The 22,288-nt window shown below is 33.4% G+C and overlaps 1 protein-coding gene across 1 annotated transcript; it reads right to left on the reverse strand.

Annotated features, from left to right (window-relative positions):
* Positions 1–4,094: 4,094 nt before the first annotated feature.
* On the reverse strand, positions 4,095–14,591 carry LOC128992470 (uncharacterized). Its single transcript, XM_054416056.1, has 8 exons — positions 14,517–14,591; positions 14,121–14,226; positions 12,955–13,033; positions 9,370–11,331; positions 8,512–8,601; positions 7,418–7,666; positions 5,644–5,745; positions 4,095–4,396 (listed from the first exon to the last, which is right to left on the reverse strand). Exons 2-8 carry the CDS (start codon positions 14,151–14,153, stop codon positions 4,170–4,172), a joined length of 2,742 nt encoding a protein of 913 aa, XP_054272031.1. The 5' UTR covers positions 14,154–14,226; positions 14,517–14,591; the 3' UTR covers positions 4,095–4,169.
* Positions 14,592–22,288: the final 7,697 nt, after the last annotated feature.

Consider the following 22,288-nt stretch of genomic DNA (forward strand, 5'->3'; position numbering starts at 1 on the left):
TTAGGGTTGAAAATGAAAATGATAAAAAAAGTGATGGTTATTGACAAAGTGACATGAATTGAAATGTTTTACTGGATGAATTGACACCACAAATCAATACAAAATGTCCCATTATAATGAAACGCAATTTGCCTTTTTCTTATAAAACATGAATACTCTTGGAACTAATTATTTACATGTCAATGTATCTTAAATTTACTATACCATGGACCTTTGATGAAACCTGGTAGGAACGTTACTTCATGAGTTGACCATCAGAATTCCTACTCATTTCTGGCCCCTAATTCCAAAATTAACCAATTATTTTGTGAGTTTAACTTTTTAAGAATATTAATAGACGAGTCAACCATGAAGACTCCTGGTCTCCTAATACATTTTTACATAAGAGTACCAAGGTAGCAGAATTTTATCGGAAGCATTGTCATGTTAAGTTCCAAATGACTAAGACAATTTACAGCATGACATGTCAAATCTAAACATGTTATTTCAAGTGAATGTTAAAAACAATAAAAAGTTATGTTTTGAATGGGCACTTATCTAGGACTAAAAGAACATTATGGTAAGCCCATACTTGGAATCCAGTTTTTGATTAGTTTATATATTTTCACAGGTAAATATAAAGAGAGGCGGATAAAATATTTTTGCTAACAGGCTAGTAGCTTCACCTGTGTTTAAGCAGTGGGATACAGGACTAAAATTAATTAGAAAAAAAAATGTTTTAAAGCTGCTAGGGAAAACAGATAGTAGAACTATTACCAAATATAATAGAAATTTAAATTTTACTTATGATTTGGGAGTATCAAATATACCAAAAACTAAAGATTAACAGTTTTATTTCATCACACAATAAACAAAATTTAATTTAACAGTATGTATTTGCCAAAAAAATATATAGCTGTGGTTAAAAACGTATATAAATTGCAACAAACGCATAATCAAAACTTAATTATTAGCGTATAATATTTTAAATAATCATCATCAAACAAAAACTTTACACTCAGAACTAAAACAAATATCTCAGCCTTACAATATTAATTATATCCAGTAGGGGGAAAAATACAATCCCATGGACTTAAGTTCTTTTTTAAGCCAGTCATTACCTACCATAGGCTGACTGGTAAAAAGAGTGCAAATAGCAAAAAACAAAACAAGCTCCTAACAAATATAAATTATTGCCATAGAATAAATTGATATTGGCCATTAGTACAGTTGAATTCACATTATGTTATCTATGGTTTTCATGTTTGTATTAGATTTATATTGAGGTTGTTCATTGTACCAAGTAATATTGTTGGAATAATGTTGAATACCTTCTTACACCAACGTTGAACCAAGTTTTGACTTCTGTAGCTCTATCTGTATTATTTCATGATACATTTAAACTGTCCAGGGACTTTTTTCCATCTTGTATATTCTGTGTTTAACTCTAACATGATATAATATGGAAGTTTTAAAACAACAGTAAGATAGGAGTAAAAGAGTCCCAATTGTTCAAGAGACTTAGGCCACGCTAAGTCTAGGTTACATGATACAAAATAGGCAAGGCAATGTTAGTTCATAGTTTAAATACAACTAGTGTCAACACAAATTAAAATTTGGTAAAAAGTAGTCTTTTTAAAACTTTAAAGACAATTAATAGACAAATCATGAACAAAAAAAAACGAACACAAATATTACCATAGGTATATAGGCCATAGGCCTAATACAACTATTTCAACATTAAACAAATCATCTTATCAGTTATTAATAAATAAATACATACAAATTTATCACAGCCAGTAGCTTAGTTTATACTAAAAAGGCTTACAATGGTCTCTTATGGTCTAGTCAATGACGGTAACAAAAAGAGTAACTGTATTAATCCCGTACAGCACAGATTTTTATGAAAATTGGATTTAGGTTCTACTTATAACTACTCTATTTCAAAATCTACCCTGTGTGGATTAATTTTATCTTCTTAAGCTATAATTTTTTCTTCTGTGGGTTTTTTTAACTAAAAAAACCATCCGAAAACGAGGTTTTTTTTTCAAGAGCCAAAAATTTTATTGCAAATAAGTCAAAAACGAATAAAAAATATTTTTTTAAATAATGTGTTGTGGATCTAAAGTAGCATTTTTACTCCCTACGTAATAAATAGTATATTTCGTACATAGGGCCGAAAATTAGGTTTTGCCGGCTCGAGATAGTTTTTAAGTTCGAGACGAAGTCGAGAACTTAAATCGATCGAGAACTGCAAAACCATTTCGGTACGTGGTACGAACGCTATTGTTAAAAGAAATACAGTCCACTAAAAACATCATCTAGTTTTTCTCTCTTTATTATCTATCTACATCTATCTTTCAATCAAAGTTTAGCCATCTACAGTATCTAAATTCTTTAATCAGCTATTTTTCACCACACTATACCCTATTACCACTATTCACCACTATAATAATGCACACTGATAGTCAACACAACTACAACTTTAAGGTTATGTGAAGAAATAATTTGAGGAATCAGCAAAAATAAAAATAAATACTCGTAGTTGCTAGGCAACGGTGACAATAACACAATTCTATTGCAATGCTATGAATTTTGATTGTGTATTTAAAATGCATTCATGTTTTAAGTAAGTAAGCGGACAGCTGATTTTGCGGCCCCGGGCTGTAAAAACCTGCTCGGTCCCCAAATTACAAGGACAGCTGGCATGTCCAGCAAAACGTAACTTTCAGCCACCAATTAACGTATGTAATACAGCCAAAAACATCATAGTGTGGTGAAAAAGCCATTTCAGTTCTTAGAGAGTAAAAGTAAGCTGTTGTAAATTTCAATTGTAAGCTATCACATGGAACAAAATTATTGATTTAATCGGTTGTAGCTTATTGTTCAATAGTTCCACATATTGGTGGTATAATGTACAAAAACACAATCCAATAGACAATATGATTGAATTGAATTACTTACTAAACAGCTGCTTGTTTACATTAGCTGAATTGAAAACAAGCTGGAAGTCACCTTGACAGGCTATCTTTACATGAAATAGTTATTTGTGTAACCAGTGGGTAAAGTGGCACTTTGCTGCACACGAGAGCAATGTTTACGCACGAGCTGCAGGAATGATCTCGAGTGCAGCAAAGGCCTTTTGCACTCGTGTTACACATTATATTTTTCCTACAGTCACTATAAAGCATATAAATAATTAGTCTTTCAAACACTATACAACACGTTTTTAGGTTCAGCTGGCAACACAAATAGGTGCCCTAGATAAAGTAGTACCCGGTTCGTATCACTCCGCTATTTTTCTTCGGCAAGAAATGTGCTCCGCGACTTGAGAATATAGTTCCGTATGTTTTTGTAATTTGACGTGGTTTCCGTGCCTAAAAAATATGCTTTAAAGGTATTTTCTTGTTTGTTAAGATCTTTTAAAAACGTTTAAAAGAAAAGTCCAGAAAGTTCAGAAATACCGAAACTATAAACACGAAATGACAGGTTAAATCGTAGTTATAATAGTCAGCTGCTCATAAGTACTATTATCTTTAAGTGTTGCCAACCTATTTCCAAGCGTACACGGATTACGTGCATAATATAACCACGCTGTTTTGTGTTGTTTCGTTGGAATCCTGATGTGCACCAAAGTATAAACCGTACGACAAAGTATAAATATGCAGCAATTAGCAGCTTTCTATACTACAGTATAAACAGTACAAGGAAGCCAACTTTGTCGGGTGACTGTAGGAAAAGTATTTTTGTATTCTAGCTTAGTCTTTTGATTATGCAATATGACAAAAAAGTGTTCATCACACGGACGAAGGGTCTTTTCAACCCTCGCTCACTTTCCGACCAAGGTAAATTTGGGTCAAAAAGAGTCACTTTACACCCTAGTGATGAAATACTATTATTTGATTGTATATTCTTGCAGTCAACAATATTGTAATCAAGTTACCTAAATACAGATATTTCTAGTTAGATGGACAATTGAAACCAATCCTAATGAACCAATGCTAACCCTAAAGGGGCTGACAGTTTAAATGTAAAAATACAATATTCTTATTAGATAAATATTTTTTTTATCTTCATTATAATCCATTAAAAGCAAAGCCAAGATTCAGCACCCTTTTTACAGAAAATATTATTTTATGACATATTCTTAATATTAACTATCAGAAGTATTATCTTATCACTGCATTCGTTTACTTTAGGTTGTGACAAAATGAATGTAATTTTCTTGACTTTCTGCAGTTGTTGTAAACGTAGTACTTAACATCGCGCCAAGAACGGTGTTCCAAAGCTGAATTCTGCCTGATGCATTGTTCGCAGTCGTTTTTTCCTGGAACCACACGTTTTTTGATCGCCATATGGAAAAAAGTTATCACTGCATCCTTTTCTTCAGGTGTCCAAGGTCGCTTAAGTGTTGGTTCTGAAATGTTTATCTTGTTTTAAAAAAATTACTGGTAGGAATTTGAAAATTGGTTTAGCAAAGAAACATTATACTCAGTTTTATAACTATTTCACATTCATATAAATACAGGGTTGCCACCAGCCATGAAAACCTTGAAAAGCTTGAATATGCATGAATTCTTGTGACCATGAAAAAAGGCATGGATTATGCATGGATTTCTCAAATGGACCATGAATTTTCAAAATCAGAAAAAATTATTCAACCTATACCATTAAGTTTTCCAAATAAAAAATATTTCATAGTTAAAAACAGTTCATAGAAACGAACACCATGAAAATACTGTGTGGAGATGATTATTTAACATGTTCCACAGTCAGAAACAATTGCTTGGTTCATTCCAAGTCATTCAAAGATGCTGATGTCAGCTGAGACTTCCCGAGGACTGTATATGGTTCGAAAAATCATTAGTAGGCTGGTGATGAAAAAGGAGGGCCCTGCGTATGAAAAAGGGGTATCCGAATTAAATCACAAAAACAGAAGTTTTAGACCATGCACAGAATTGAAACGGGGTGCGCAATAAAACTGAATCTCCGACTGACGCCTGATTTTTTTAGCTTTTTGGATAAAACCATCATATTTTAGTACATTGTGGAATAAGATAAACCAGAGCGCACATTTTATGTAGAGGGGGATAAAACTAGATGAAACACGACTTTTTTGGTTGGGTGAGTGGGATTTTTGTTTTATTCCGGTGGAAAGACTGAATTAGACCTAGACTTAATATATTTTACAATTCTTCTCCAATATCTCATATAGAATATGAGCTGGACCAGTTTTGTTTTCAACTTTGTTTTGAATGTTTATAAATTACTCTAAAAAAGTTGTATATTAAGTATGAAAGGTTATTCAAAAGTAACACACAAAGAAACTGCCTCAGTTTAAGAAATCAGCAAAACTCAATTGTGTCGAAATTGTATAAGCGCATCGACCATGAATTTTTTATAAACCACCAATGAAAACCATGAATTCTGCATGAATTTTATCATGCCACTGTGGTGGCAACCCTGAAATAATCAACCATTAAAGTCTAAAACTGTCTTTTAAACAATAATTTGGATTAAAAAAGCATCGAAAAAAACCTTTTTTTTACTTAAGACCGATGCCAGGTTATTGAAAGTGATGTACCATCAGGTGACAGATTAACAATATTCTACTAGGCTATAGGGTTCTTAAAATACCTTATAAATAATATATTTAATACGTACTCTTCAAGGGCCTTTTTGTCTTCTTGCGTTCTTCTTTCTGGACAGAGTCCGGATCATCAGAATCGTCCTTCGACGATTTTTTAACTTTTTTATCAGACTTCCCTGAAAACATACAGATTTATTGTACAAGTTTCAGTTTCTAAAAAAACATGGTCTATGTGAACTATATAAGGTTAGTTGATTAAATAGTAACTAACAAGTCAATTTATAAAATTTACTAAATACATAAAATTGCAGTAAGCTAACAAAAGTCCTTAAGAGCATTGAAATAGGTCAGAGGTAAATTAAAAGAAAATTTTACCTTTTAGCGAATTTCCCTATAGGGAAGTAGCTATTACCGTAGGTCTCAAGGGTAAGACCTAGGCCCAAGACCGAATTACTTTTTCATTTTGATCGGACAATGGGAATGGGGTTTTATGGGTTGAAAGTTGGCTTTTCCCAATTTACAACCTCAAAATGCAAAATCTCCCAAATTATGTTTAGACCATTTTTAAGAGCTTAAAAACAAATAATTTAGTATATTGAAGTGTTTTTCTACAGTTATTGTTATGGAGAAAACTAAAAAATACATTTTATTAGCGTCCCTGTAGTAGCAAACCTAGGTACTCGTTAAACCTGACATTATTTGAATAGATTTAATTGAAAATCAATTCCGGTAAATGGAAATTTGCATAGTTTTGCAGGTTTGCTGCAGCGGGGGTATTTTAAAAATTGTATTTTTTTAAGTAAACCTTTATGAAACATAGCAAAGATGGAGGTTAGATTGGAGTAAAACCAAGTAAGTAGTTTGCTTTTCACCCAGTAAATTGATGGTACTAGGGATGAGCATCGAGCTGATAAATTCAAAACGTCAATGTTTTCTATCAATGTTTAATGTTTTCCACATCGATAGTAAAGCAACCGATGTTTTTGGCAAATTATTAAAACATTGTTATTTCCATAAGCATTTTCGTATTTTTCACATTGAATGGCTGATGAAATATTGCATAAAAAAGGTACAAACTGGACTAAACTTAGAAAAAAATGCTTTAATAAAAAAACTATTAGGACTATTCATTTTTAAATGGGGCACTTGATAAACAAGTTAACACAAGCTTAACTGCGTAATTATTTTTACCTAGGACCGTTTTTTTAAAGTACCAGTTTCAGTTCAGTTCTTAGAATTGACAGTTTCACAAAACAGCATTGTTTATTTTCATAACAACACGGGTAACGGACTTATTAGGTTCAAGGATTGGGAGGGAAGAAGTAAAATTGTAATGATTTGAACTAATCAGCTGTTCAGGCCAATTTAATTGTTGAGTGGTGCAGTTAGTGTTTGGTATAATGATTTGTTGCATCACTGTCAGTGGCAATGACAGGTTATAAACGAAAAAAAAAAACCTCTCTTAGAAGTTGTGAGTAGTGATTTTTAGTAATTAAAACACTGTCGTATGTAAAGTAGTGTACTCAACTTGTGTAAATAGTCTTAACGACATTCGTAGAAGTTTTTAAGGCACTCACCAAGGCTTGTACCTTAAATTTTCGACTTGTGTCGTAAACATTATCTTTACACAATTGTTGCGTAAACTAAAATAATGTTTCTTTAAACAATGAATATGTGTCTTACGTAAATCTCAGCGACCCGGTCTTACCCCACTCTCCCAACGATTCTTGCCTTCAAAATTCCAGATACATCATATGGGGTAGTAAATAAAAATAACTAGCTAGGATTATGTGAGTTTCTCAGAAAAAGTGTGGAATTTGAAAGATGGACATTAGCAAAACTACTTACTGTTTAAAGACCTTTTCTTTTTGTTTTTACTGGATGACAAATTAGTAGTCATTTTCTTGATTTTATTGCAGTAATTGTGGATGTAGTACTTAATGTCGCGCCAAGAGCGACGTTCCAAAGCAGAGTTCTGCCTTATGCACTGTTCACACTCTTTTTTTCCTGGAATGACTTGTTTTTCGATCGCCAAATGGAAGAAAGTCATCACTGCATCCTTTTCTTCAGTGGTCCAAGGTCGCTTAAGTGTTGGCTCTGAAATAGAATGTTTATCTTATTTTAAGAAATTTAATTTTAGGAACAAAAATGTAGTTCACCAAAGAAACCTTAAAAATAGTCAGTTTTACAACTATACCACATGAATTTAAATAATTGACAAAAAATAAAAATCCGTCTGAGACATATGATTTTTTTAAAATAAAAATAAGGCTTTGTTTGGATAGCAGATAAAAAATGGTAGAAAACTAAGGCCTAGAGTAAGATTTGAGCAGTGATGAAGTGTGATGATAGCTGCAAATTTCATTCTCGTGAAATTCACTCCTCAAGTTTCTACTGTGAGTACGGTATTGTTGAATTTAAAAACTATTCTTAACACACAAATTAAACATATCTGCAAATAGATAATGATGATACGCTCGATGGTGAGCAAAATATATACCTGTATTCTTGTAATAAAGAGAATATTTTTTTCCCTAAATAAAAGAAAACCTTAGATAGATACTATTCATTTAATGGACTTGAATGCCGGCAGAGGTAAATAAATAGAAAGGCTATCTTTTTATCCTTAAGTTACATTTTTTCAACTAAAACTTTCATCAATCAACATAAAACGTGGTGGGGGAGTTTGGGATAAAACTGCGTAGTCTGCTTTAGACCCAGTGACTGGTGGTACCTAAAGGTATATGCTGAAACTAACAGTTTAGCCAGTCAGGAGTGGAAAAGTAGCAGGCATCGTGCCATTTGAATCAGAGCAGATCCATATCTGTGAATGAATTTAGTTACTAAGATGATTTCCCTTTTTAATGTTACGGACATTTAAATTGCTTACTTTTTCAGGAACAGAGTCTAATATGAAAGGTATTCACCAACATATTACTTACTTTTTAAAGAAATATTCTTCTTATTGTGTCCATGTTTTGCCAGCTTTTCTACTTGAGCTGGTATACTGTCTTTTCCAACACTTAAAGCTTCTGCAACAGTTTATTTTGTTTTATTTAGATTTATCCACATAGGAATAAATATATAGCAACAAAACCTTTAAAGAGATTCAGATCAATTACTACAAAGTCTGAACCCTGTATTCCATTTGTTAAATATTTACCTATGTTTAGTGGTTCAACTGAAAATACTGTATTATAGATTATGATTATACTAACTAAACTATAGCAACATAATGAACATATTTTATAGTCTCTATTTCTTAGCTCTATAAACATTTAAGTTCACAATTTAAGATAAACCATAGTTTAAATGTTTCAGTTACTTTCTAGGTTTAATGTCAATTCAAATCGCATTCTTACACCATTTTAGGTTTGTGATAAGAGTGATGCTTCTGTAATAAATTGCACCCCGTAAAGAATATCTTATACATAATGCGTTTGCGTTGGCATGAGCTTGATGAGACACCCACTAAAGAGTAGTGCCTTTGAATACTGATAGATGATATAACTGGACGTTCCATCCCATGTTATAGTTGTTGCCAGTTTTAAAAATGAACGGACATAACTTAGTTGTATTGAGTTTTAACTGCAAAATCTTTGCAGATGCGTTCAGCGATCCTAATAATGAAAAGTTCAGCTTAACTTTGTCTATCTTCTGTAAAATACTGCAAATTTTGGTAAAAATCCAATTATCTGAATTTTTTATCATCCAAATGTGTTAGGGTCTTCATTTATTCGGATTATTGGAGTTTAACTATATAACAAGAAATAAAAATTATGTTTACTTGAGATATTTACCTGCATTGAGGTTATGTTCTGAATTTGCATCAACTACTTTATTGGATTCTTGTGACTTGTCAATTAAAATCGAAGCAAATTGTATAGACCACTGCTTTTCCATTAAATCTAGAAAATCTTTTAAAGATTCACTCTTTGATTTATTACAATTTCTTAAGGCCTCGCCTCGCTCAATAGTGATACATCTCCTCAAACTGAGTCTTAATTTAACAGCCAAGGGAGGAATTTTATACTGAGGCTGTAATGTTTGATTTTCTGAATCAATTTTGATACACATTTGTTTCACTGCAGCTACCAAATTATCAATCTCAAACGGTTCAAGCCAATCTTTTAAAGTTTTATCTCCACCCTCTGATAGTTCTCTTAGTGTTAGTAGAAGCCGTCCCAACTGTCTCATTTCTTGTCTTATTGATTCATGTTTGGTCAATCCATACTTCTCAAATTGTGAATTGCCTAGTTTTAGTATGAGGGGGTCATTTTTACATGTCTCTGTTACTTTATCATCCCTCATTGGTTGTAAGATATTCTCAATAAAAATTGCTGGCTGGTTGTGATCTCGTTTTAGAGAACTCATCAACAAAACTCGACTATCAGCTTGAACTCTTCTTCGCTCTTTAGCTGATGGTTCTTCATGTGATTTTTCTCTCCTAACATTGCATGAATGCTTAACGTGCAACCAAAGATGCTTTTTTAGTAAGAATCCTAAACAGTAAGGACACGGTGTGTATTTTCTATAAGAAAACTCCTCTCCCAGAGAAGGCCGACGGACAACAATCAATTTACCAGATTTCTTTGATAACACTTCAATGTTGTGATGGTAATCACCGATTCTAGCCAAATCTATAAATCCATTTCTCCTAACAAGAGAGTTTATCGGCATGGCCAACAATTTGGCTATCTCAATTTCTGTGCTATGTTTAACTTGAAAATGTCTGTGTAATTTGTTCATTACTTTATAACAAAACATGCAACAGTGACCGGTTCTTATTACCTTTCCTCTATCATTCTTTTTTACTTCATTTCCAACAATTCCTGTTTGCTTTTCATTTCCTTTTTCCTTATTAGATTGTATTTCTTTTAAACTAAGTTTATTTTGTTCATTTACGACATTTAAGTCTTTATCTTCAACAGACCTTGTTGTCTCGTCTGACTGGTTATTGCCCTTGGGCTTATTCATAACAATATAATCTTTAATTGAATCTGAGACCAGTTCATTTTTCTCAAGTGGTTGGTTAACATCATGTTCGAGAGTATCTGAAACCAGTTCATTTTTCTCAAGTGATTGGTTAACATCATGTTCAACAGTATCTGAGACCAGTTCATTTTTCTCAAGTGATTGGTTAACATCATGTTCGACAGTATCTGAGACCAGTTCATTTTTCTCAAGTGATTGGTTAACATCATGTTCAACAGTATCTGAAACCAGTCCATTTTTCTCAAGTGATTGGTTAACATCATGTTCAACAGTATCTGAAACCAGTTCATTTTTCTCAAGTGATTGGTTAACATCATGTTTGACAGTATCTGAGACCAGTTCATTTTTTTCATGTGATTGGTTAACATCGTCTTCGACAGTATCTGGGACCAGTTCATTTTTCTCAAGTGATTGGTTAACATCATGTTCAACAGTATCTGGGACCAGTTCATTTTTCTCAAGTGATTGGTTAACATCATGTTCAACAGTATCTGAGACCAGTTCATTTTTCTCAAGTGACTGTATATATTCATCAACTGACTCAGCTGTGATGAATTCCTCGTAATTTGTGGTAGTTTTTTCTTTGCTTATAAGATTTGTATCATTGGTATTGCTTGGTAGTATAATCCCAACATGTTCCAAAAGGGGTGGTTTGCTAAGTGATTGTGGTTTAAGAATTTTGAATAAATGAAATGTTGATTTAGTCTTCTTTAGTGTTCCATCGGGGTTAATGTATTTAACTGGTCTCTCAATCCATGGATTTCTTCCTGTAACATAAATTAACTGTGTTAGCCAATGTAAAATGCACAGGACTCTTATAATCATTCATATTCAGCTTAAAATAAGCACCAAATTGTGTGTTGCTGTCTTAAAGAATTGAACTTAATCAATTGAATTATTCAAATCTTCAACTTTGTACATTTAAATCCTAGATTTAAATACTCTCAATTTACAGGCCATTGATAACAAATAAATTTACATGTTGTTAACACGTTTGCTAATGAGATGTGCCGCGGTCATTGCCACGAACCGAGGTATACATTTATATCTTACACATAGACCGGCTGTCTCTTGGTTAAGAGAACACGCAGACCACTGGCAAAAACCTGTTAAACAGTGATCATTTACTTTGTAATACGGTACAATCGTTAAATAATATATTCTTATTTTTTTGTTTTTTGTATTTTTGATAATGTTTTGCAATGTCGCATATTTGCGATGCACGGTCTACAGCGAATACAATGGTTAAAATTATTAAATTTTTTAAATACAGTAGACTCTTGCTTATCTGGCAGACTACTAATGTGGCGGACGTCCGGTCCGGATTACGATAAATCCGCACTATTGAGAGTCGAGCAAATACAGTACTGTATATAGCCGTTTTTTTTTCAATTTTTACCCAGGCCCACAGTATTGATAGCCGGGAAAATGCAATTCCTCGAGTAATAATTTTTACTGCCATGTTATCCGAGATTTTGACTATCCAATATAGTCTCGATCCCGTTTAGTTCAGATAATCGGACTTCTACTGTACTGTGCCACTAACAAATCATGATTGCCAATCGGTACTAGCGGGAGTCCAGACAAGGCCGATCCGGATGAGCGAGAGTCTGCTGTAGCTTAAACGCCGCATTCATGCGACAGTTCATTTCTGTTTTTAGGTGAGAGTAAGTAAAGAAATAGTTTATACTTTATAGTGCTAAAACTAATATTTTTTTACTAATATGTTTATGTGTCAATACAAAAAAGTTTCAATTCTTGATGATGATACAATTTTTTTTGTTTTACGAAATTCACTGAATGGATTGGTTATTCTAATTTACACCAACCCCTGTATGTATGTCTTTCCAAGGTATGTTTCCGGTAATGGGGTGATTTTCAAGTAAAGAAAGAATAAATGCATCGGTATAAAATTCAAACTAGCCAATTTAAGTTGAATAACTCTCCTATTGTAATCACTGTGAAATTCCTGAATATCTTTCTCAGTCACGGAAACATCATCACAGTCTTCCGCGCAGTCAAGGCAAAATATTGAATATTGCTCTGAGGTAATGAAAACATCATTATCATCTCCAGCGATGGCGGAAAAATCTTGAACATCTCCCGCGGTCGTCGTCCATGATCGCGGCAAAATTCTGATCAGATCTGGCAGCCGTGTAGATATCATCATTGTCTCCCATGGTTAAGAAATTGTCATCGTGTTCTTGCGCGCAACCGTACCAATATTGGTAATTTATCAATCTTGCAATCTTCGGAGATTTGTTGGGTATCTGTATCAAAATCAGCTTTGAGCAGTCGATTCTGATTTCAAAGCCAAGAATCGATGGAGTCAGAATCGACTTTTGGAATCAACCCCATCCCTAGTTATAAGATTTGTGGCCTAGCCCTACCTTGAATAGGAGTTTCTTGATCTTGAGGCTTAAGGCCCGTCCCCTCTATCATCTGGTTCCTGCTACCCTCCATGCTTAGCTGAAAAAAGATAGGCTAGTGACAAATTTAATTTCATAGGTAATTTGTAAAACACAAGCCATCAAAAAACAATGAAACAATACACACAACTACATTACACCATAACATAACTCTGTAAAAACTTTGTGGGTTGTAGTTATAGCTACAACTTAGCTAGTAAACTTGCACACAATAATAAGTAACACTCAACGTGTAATTGATGAAATAGCAAGCCCTAAGGAGCTACACTGGTGCGACGTGCATTTTTTTGTTAGATACCAGTCGCAAGCACTTACACTCTATGCTACTCGCAAAATATTGCTAGATGCAAAGACAACAGAAATTTGTTACATGCAAACTGTTGTCACGAGATGTTGTCATCTCATCTTAGTTGAAGACAAGATGTCAAGTAGTCAGGACGAGTCTTTGTTGTTGATCTTAGTGCTGAAAAGAATAAGGTGCAGAAAGACAGTGTGAGATCGTCGGGTGCACTGTATTGGTCCAATAATGCTAGTAATTGAAGCCAATTCATAGTGGGCAAACCGTTAGAACAAAATTATGAAAAGTTTCAAAAGCTTTTTCGTATTAGGCATATTCTCTTGGTACAACACAACACAATATGCCGGGACTACATAAATTGTGCGACTTGCAAAAAACGGACTGGTATGTTTCACGTAGCACGTTATTTATTACGGGTAACTTAAAATATACTTACTGAGGCCTGCCCGTGTGTAAACATGGCTTATGAGATAATACATTATACAGCACAGTGGCATCTGCATATTCTATATACAAATTGAAATCAAATAGTTTATTATGCTTGGATTAAATTATTTGGATTCGATCTAAGGTTCTTATTACACAAGGTAGCCTGGCGATATCGCCAGCGATAAAACTGACTCCTCAGCCTGTCACTGGCATTGATTCTGATGGATGTTATTACACATGCGTAGCCAGCGCGTCACGATCTACTGTCACTGGCGACGTCGCCACGCTATCTCGTATAATAAGGCTCTAAAATTTGTCAAACTAAAAATGAAGCAAAGTATTCTTTTCCAGTTTTAGACTTTCTAGTACTGAAACAGAATTGATTAGTGAGTTTACAAACCTCTCTCTGGTTATTTTTAGTTTCTGGTTCCATTTCAAATTGTGTTGGCTGTGGTTCTATACTGCTCAAGCTTTCAAAATGTTCTTCAGTATCTTTTGTCAAAAATCTGAAATCAAAATAAACTAAATGTAAGTATTTGTACAGATCAAGCTCGCAGTAAGCTGTCCTATCAGTTTGACTGTATCAAAAAGTTGGCGTTCTTTATATAAATCAGTTGTTTAAATTAACACATTCTGTCACTCAATTTAATTACTTCCGTATTGTTTGACAAACTAGCGATAGCTTTAATATAGGTATCAAATATATTGTTCTATCAATAGTCAAAGGTAATGCATACCAATAAATACTGGCTATTTTTAAGCTACAACGGTAATAAATTAAAAAAAATAAACTTACAATTCTTGTTTAGAACCATTCTTAGGACCAACACTAAATATTTTTGAATGGTCATCTTCAATGTGTATTTCTTCATATTCCACGTTTGGCTCTTTCTTTGTTACAACTTCGCTGTTATAGGAATCCACATCCGTAATAGTGAAAATATCACTTTTGAACGATGCACAAGGACCAAAATTTCTTGAACCTCCTTTGACATAATCTTGATTGGCTTCAATAGTTCCAAAACTTAGCGGATCTGTGCAGGGCTCAAATCTCTTGCCAAAATAAAAGTTTGTTTTATGATAGTGTAAAATATTTTCCTTTAGAGGTCCACTGTAAACAAAAATTATTTTATTTTCATTGGTTTTTAAATAAATATTTACTAACTGCTTAAAATAATAGTAATTAGTAATGCATACATTCCTAAACATATTGGTTTTAATAATTTGAACACATGAAAACCTTGACGTTTTCAAGCTGACTAAGGTATACATAAAACTTTGATTAACACTTTCATTGCTAGGGGCGGGAATTTACGCCCCTCTGTACCGGCACCACTGGCGCGGGGCGGGAAATGTCCTCCTTCTCCAATACCAACAACCTTGCTTCAATGTAAGCTCAGCCATTGCCGGGGAGCGTTATAATTGTTGCCAGCCTTAGCTTAGAATATAAGCTTTAGTCTGGTGTAGGTTGGTACTAAAATGTCCTGTAAAATCCTGTCTGGCAATACTTTTTCAATACTCGATCTCCAAGTGCCGATGTTAATTTATTTCTGGATAATCTTAGTTTTGTAGCCTAATTGATAGTGTTTCAAATTTTTGTAAAAATATTATAGTAGCAGGAGACATAAATATTAATGTAATGGTAAAAGATAACAAGTTTAAAGAACTACAGAGCATGTTAAAAAGTCAAAACATGCGATATTTAATCAACTTTCCCACAAGGGTAGTAAACAACTGTCAATCGGCAATAGATAATTTTTTAACAAATGTAAAGTTATACGTTTATGGTCTAATTACATTCTTATCAGACCACGATGGACAAGTATTAGAGCTTGACATTGCTGGTAGTAAATTAAAACCAAAGGATAAAGTCAGAACTAAATCTTGCCGAAATTACAGTTTGGAGAACATCGAGATGTTTAAATTTAAGTTGCAGAGTGAAAACTGGATGGATGTTTATATGGCCCCTACAGAATGCAAATATTCCATATTTAACAATTTATTTTATCAATATTTTATCAAGTGTTTTCCAGTAATAAATTTAAAATAAGAAAAAATGGATGAATTATGATTTAAAGCTAAAGAGGGATGTTATTGTTAATTTAAGTAAGGGAGCTAGATTATTAAAACAATCCACATTTAACAGTCTTAATACCTTAAAGAAAAACTACAAATCAGATCTCTTAAATGCAAAAAAATTCAAAAACTGCTTGGTCAATAATAAACAAAGAAATTCACAGTAGTAAAAAACAAAAAGATACTGAGGGCATTGTGTTGAAAAATGGTGAGAAGCTGATAAGCAGACCTGAAGAAGTAAGCAACTTCTTTAATTCATTTTTTGCATAAACAATGACCACAAAACCAACTCAACCATCATTCTCTACTCAAGATGACAACAATATAGATTTTTCATTGAATTCAAATTTTTATCTAAAAACCCGTAACTGACACTGAAATAGTTTCAATTATCAAATCTTTTAAAAACAAAAAATCATCCGGTTATGATGGCTTATCAGTCACCATTCTAAAGGAGATAAAAGATGAATTAAAGTTTATCCTGACACATCTTATAAATTCCTCATTTGTTACAGGCTATTTTCCAAATAAATTAAAAATTGCTAGAATCATACCAGTTCATAAAAAGAATTCTAAAAATGATGTTTCTAATTACCGGCCAGTATCAGTTCTTCCCACAATTTCAAAAGTATATGAAAAAGCAGTTTACAACAGATTGATAGAATTTTTAAGCAGATCATAGCAAATTGATGATGAACAGCATGGTTTCTGGGCTGGAAGATCAACAGTCACTGCAGCAATTAGTCTAATTGAAGCAATAATAGATTCTGTTGATAAGGGCTTAAATACTGCAGGAACGTTTATGGACATGTCGCAGGCCTTTGACAATGTAGATCATATGGTATTGCTAAACAAGCTTAAGATAATGGGTATTAAGGGTGTTGCACATAAATGGTTCACTTCATATTTGGAGGATCGCTATCAATTTGTAGAACTCTCTTATTTATCAAAAACCAATTGGATACAGAAGACAAAATCAGATTTACTACAAACGCATCTAGGGGTTCCTCAGGGTTCTATTTTGGGCCCCATTTTATTTATATGCTACATTAAAAACCTCCCTAATGCATTGACTGAGTCAGCCAGTACATTAAGTATATATGCTGATGATATCAATCTTAAAACTTCGGGTAATTCAATCACCGATATTAAAAATTCTACTGAATTGGAGCTCAAAAATATCGAACAATTCTTAACAAACAACAATTTAACACTAAATACAAACAAGACAAATTTTGTTCTCTTTCATACAAATAAGTTCAAAAAAGATCAAACCCCTAAAATCACTCTAAATAATAACCCGATCAATCAGGTGAAATCAACCAAATTTTTAGGCTTGATAATTGATGAACATCTAAATTGGAATGAACATATTAAGTATTTGGTTGGTAAAATTAATTCAGGCTTGTTATCTCTGTGATAAAGCTGTGTTAAAATTGATATACCACTCGCTTATAGAATGTCATATTGGCTACGGAATCAAAATTTATGGTGGGACAGTACAAACAAATTTGAAAAAGGTTTTAAAACTACAAAAACAGGCCATTAGAGTTATTGAAAAATTTAAGAATAAGAAGTCGGTGAAAAAGTACTTTAAAGAAATGAAAATTTTTACAGTGTATGGTTTGTATATTTTTAAAACTATTCAGCATGTTTATAAAGATAAAAACACTGAAGTATCCCATAAATACAATACAAGGTGGAAAAATCTTACTGTAAAAAGTCATCATCGGCTGAAACTTTCAAAAATGAAGCCTTCGTATATCGGCAATTTATTCATAAGAAGTTTGCCTGCCTTACTAAAAAAAGATCAAAACAAACCCAATTTTTTAAAGAAATTAAAATCATTCTTAATTAATCTGGCTCCTTATAGTATAGACGAGTTTCTAAATCAAAAATGAATTAGCTATACATTCTAAAATAATTGTCAAATTGTATGGTTAAGTCTTTTAGATTAAGTTGCATAACCAATTTTGTATGCGTTGACAGTATTCATGTATGTAAATGTATAAAGTGAATAAAGATAATTTGATTTGATTTGATTTGATTTTGTCCCGGTTCCGGCAATTTTCTCTTTTCGAGCCACTTTACAAAGACACTAGTTGGCTACGGATCCAGGCAGTGCTGCTACCTTTGGGTGTTTCAGTGAACTACACTACATCCACTCTCGGGCTAACGCAGCACAATCACCGCTGCTCTATTTTTATTCGTCAGACTGAAATATTTGATTGCCAATTGCGTTCACCGATTCAGTTGCGCGGCGGGGCTACGCCCCGGACTCGCCGCCATAGGCGAGCGCCTGTTTGAAGGTTTGCCGCACTGAACGTATTAACTTAATTGAGATCATAAGTTGAGTCATTTTAACCCTAGAGTGGTGTCTTTGGTGAGTGAGTCCGATGACGTAATATTTTCATCAAGTTCCTGCTCCTCTCGCTAGGATGCAGGACTTGTGTCTCCTGCTACCTTCCTACCTCGAATCAGTCTACCAACAGATGCGAGGGCGTAATTTTGAGGTTACAGATTTGTCTGCAATTGGGTACGTCGGTCCCCTACACCGAAGACACCTAGGGTGTGATTGGTCCAACATACCAAAGATACCTAAAATGAAATATAGTACTATATATAATGTAATACTATGCTATGTATAATACTACTAGCAGAGTACCCATCCTTTGTACGGGGTTGGCATATAAGTGTAAAATGCTAATTGAAGTTATACTCTAACTTAGCGTTTGCAATGGGAGAGGCCACAGTTGGATAAAATTAGCTTCTTTAAATTTACGGTATACTTAGTATTACACATCTACCATAGCAATAATGTTCTACCTCTCCACCTAAACAATAGAGAAATATAAATTATTAAAAATTCGCAAAATATCGCAAATTATTCATGCAATTAAAAACATAAACACAAATTTAAACAATCCTACTTTGATAGTTCTCATTGCCTATCACAGTTTTTTGTGGCTGGCTAGTTCAAATTAGCTGTTTATATAAATGCAAAACAATAATAGTGCTGCACCCTGTTGGTAAATCTTATAACTTTTTAATACCGGTACTTTTGCATATCATAGAACCAACTTTTTTAGTTGAAACAACTGACTAAATACTTTAATTCCCTTTAAATATGAATACTCATAGGTTAACATGGGGAACTACAGAACCACTGGGGCGGAGCCCGAAACGATTTTTGAGATAAGAATATGCCTATATGTTAATAGGGAATATGATCTATCATCATGCCAAATTTCAGCCCAATCCGTCCAGTGGTTAATGCGTGATTGAATTTCAAACAAACAAACAAACACACAAACTTTCACATTTATAATATTAGTAAGATAAGATAATGATAGCCTAGTGTAATTTTTTTATATATTGTAAAATTATAATATAGTAATCATTTTACATATTTTTAAGATACAAAAACGGTCTCACAGTCTGAAGATACCAAAGGTGTAGGCAAATCAAAGTCGCCATTACTCTATGGGTAAAAATGCATTTTTTGAAGTCTCAGTCAAAAGGTTAAGAATATAAGGAATTCTGATGGTTTATTTTTTTTACACTAACAAGTCCATAAAATTTCATAATATATCAGTGAAGGCTTTAGTAATTTGAAAACAGTATTTAACTTTTGATAAATGTATTAATTTTTTTTTTATATGTTACCAATACTCAGATGGTTTTCTTCACGATAACCCCCATAAAAATGTAAACATATATAGGAGTAATAATTTTACACATTTTTATCTTTTATGATTTTAGTTATATAAAAACAAAATCTAAAATGGTCTCGCAGACGCAAGACACTAAATGTGTGATAAAAATCAAGACACCACTCTAGAGAAGTAATAAACATGATGGTATACCCAAATATTTGTCTTCAAATGATTACTTTAGACTGATTTTGGTGTCATATTTTATCTACTAAGATAATGGCTTTGTACTGTTCTTGTAGGCCTAAATGTTAAATCTAGTCAAATCTTGATTATCCAACCTACAGTATTCAAGAGAAGAACAGGCGCAGAAAGTCACTCGATCTTCCACCGGAGGTGTTCAATAAGTGAAGTATATTCATAAGCATAAGCACAAGCTTATTCAATTTTAGGGATCCAAGAACAAATATACAAAAGCGTTCCAGAGAGTTTGTATGCAACCTGTACATGAATTTGAACTCGTGGTGTTTTTGATTTCTGTGGACTTCAAAACGGAAAAGTAAATCGGTCCCGGGTCCAGGTCTTATGGCGAGACCTACGGTAATGGCTTATTCCCTACTGTGTTAAATTTACTAAAAATAACCCCGCAACAGCAAACCTGCAAACTAGTGATGGTCGGATCCGGATATCGGACTACCGGATCTGAGCTAGAACCGACGCCCGATCGGATCCACAAAAAATCGGATCCTGGGCTGGATCCGGTTTTAATGGATCCGATTTTTTTTATACTATTAACACAAAACGGGCGAGTATTCGAGTTCGAGTAGAGTACGGCCTTGAAACTCGAGCTTATCTTTAAACTCGCCAGTTTGGTTTAAAATTGTGAAAATCAATATTTGTTGAAATGTAACTTGTGTTTACATAAAATGATGGATAATTTCAAGTCTAGTTCATGTTGGTGACACTGGACGTTAGTTTGACTTACTTTTGTTTCTATTTGTTTAGGGGTAGTTCTATGATGTGTGTTTTAATTTCTTGTAATATAACCAGGAGACGACCTATTAGAATAAAAGAAGGTAGAATAAAAGAAATTTTGATTCTCCAAAAAAAGGGCTTTAAGAGCTATGACAGGGACACACCCTGATCATTGCAAACCTCTTTTTATGAGACATAGGAATTGGCTAACTCACGAACTCGCTAACTCGGTCGTGTGTCGGAACTGGCTAACTCAGGAACCGGCTAACCGTCTCAGTCAAGAATTGGCTAACTCCAGAACCCGCTAACTCGATTTTGTCTCGCGGCGGAATTTGCTAACTCTGGAAGTCGCTAACCCGGCAGCGCCCACTGCACGGAGCGTTGCCAACCTTGCACGACGAAATAATCGTACACTGCCGTATTTCAAAATGTCAGTATCAATGAAGATACAGTAAATGTTATTATTTTTTTGCTATATATTTTAAAACAGTTTTTAGATTATACACCTAAGCCCCAATAGTAAATAATAGGACAAGATATAATATATTCTTATATTAAAATGTGACAGGGTAATTTTAATTCACGATTCTTAATCAATGAATTGACGGATTTTCCTGATTTTAGTGTTGGGTTTCCTTTATATTGCTTTTACAAACGAAATAAACTATACCAACCCATGCTCGGTTCCCCGTTCCCCGGTACTGAGCCACTCAATAGACAATAGCTTTGTTGTTGGATAAGAGGTAATTTTAGCTATGGCCACCATTCATAAAAATGGTAACAAACAAGAACGCCTGGAGAGTTTTTTTTAATGTCTATTTGTTGGTTGCCTCGAATAGGATAGACTATATTACAATACTGCTTCAATTTTTGTTAATAGATTATATGTTTCCTCACAACATAATGTAAGAACATTTAAATTCCTTTTCTTGACTAATGTAAAGGCGCAAATATTGTAATACATTGTTAACGTTTTTGATTTGCGTTACGGTATTAATTAATGTACCTAGGGAAATCATGTGCCTGCTATAGAAAAATACCGTAACTATTTTTATTTGTTTACTAATACTATGATTCGGAAATATTTCGGTAATAATACAGAAATATTAAGAAGAACCAAACTATTGTTAACACTCGCACGACAGATATAATAGCTCTTTAAAGAGTCAAATATTATAACCTATCAAGGACAAGCATTCAAGGCTACAAGCCCAGTATACAAAATACGAACTTAATCATTTTATTTGAAGAAGTTCACAAAATGGTATTTATTCCAATAAAAGAAACAAATATGGTGGACTACGAGAATAGATATTTCATAACATGTAAAAGATCACAATTAAATGTACAGTAATATCTTTTTGCATCCCAATAAACTACTATTTAAGTAAGAAAACCATATATAACACATACTCCCTTATATAAGTACATTTCTCATCCTTATGGATCAGCTGAAGTCAGTTTTATCGTTAGTTCTGTCCGGTGCACTGTCTTTAGAGGTCGTGTTTTGTTTACAATTGTTTCTTGTTTTCAGTAATTAAACACCTCGTCTAACCAAATAAAACGTTCTAATCATAACTAATAACACGTCCCCTAGTTATATAACCAAACAGTAAAGAACAAATCATGAAGTTAACTATAAAATAATAGAAACACAATTTCGTCGACACTAGCGATCAGTGTCACCGGACATGAACTATACACGAAAAACGAGCTTCAAAGTTTACAATGGGATGTAAAGTTTACTAGTGTTGGTTAGTCTATGGTAAGACCATAATGCATTTTATACCCTAATAATCATAAGAATAATATTAAACATACATCTAAATATATTTATTTTATCGACTACGTTGCTCTTACTCCT

The sequence above is a fragment of the Macrosteles quadrilineatus genome, unplaced genomic scaffold (genome assembly GCF_028750875.1).
Source record: "Macrosteles quadrilineatus isolate MER2022 unplaced genomic scaffold, UCM_ALF_1.0 Scaffold_4__1_contigs__length_99947679, whole genome shotgun sequence".
NCBI lineage: Eukaryota > Metazoa > Arthropoda > Insecta > Hemiptera > Cicadellidae > Macrosteles > Macrosteles quadrilineatus.

Coding starts and splice junctions, on each gene's coding strand:
- LOC128992470 (XM_054416056.1), bottom strand. CDS start 14,153: ATGGAACCAGAAACTAAAAATAACCAGAGAGAG. Junction 8,602..9,369: donor AGAACATAACCTCAATGCAG/GTAAATATCTCA, acceptor AAACTGTTGCAG/AAGCTTTAAGTGTTGGAAAA. Junction 7,667..8,511: donor GAAGAATATTTCTTTAAAAA/GTAAGTAATATG, acceptor ATTCTATTTCAG/AGCCAACACTTAAGCGACCT.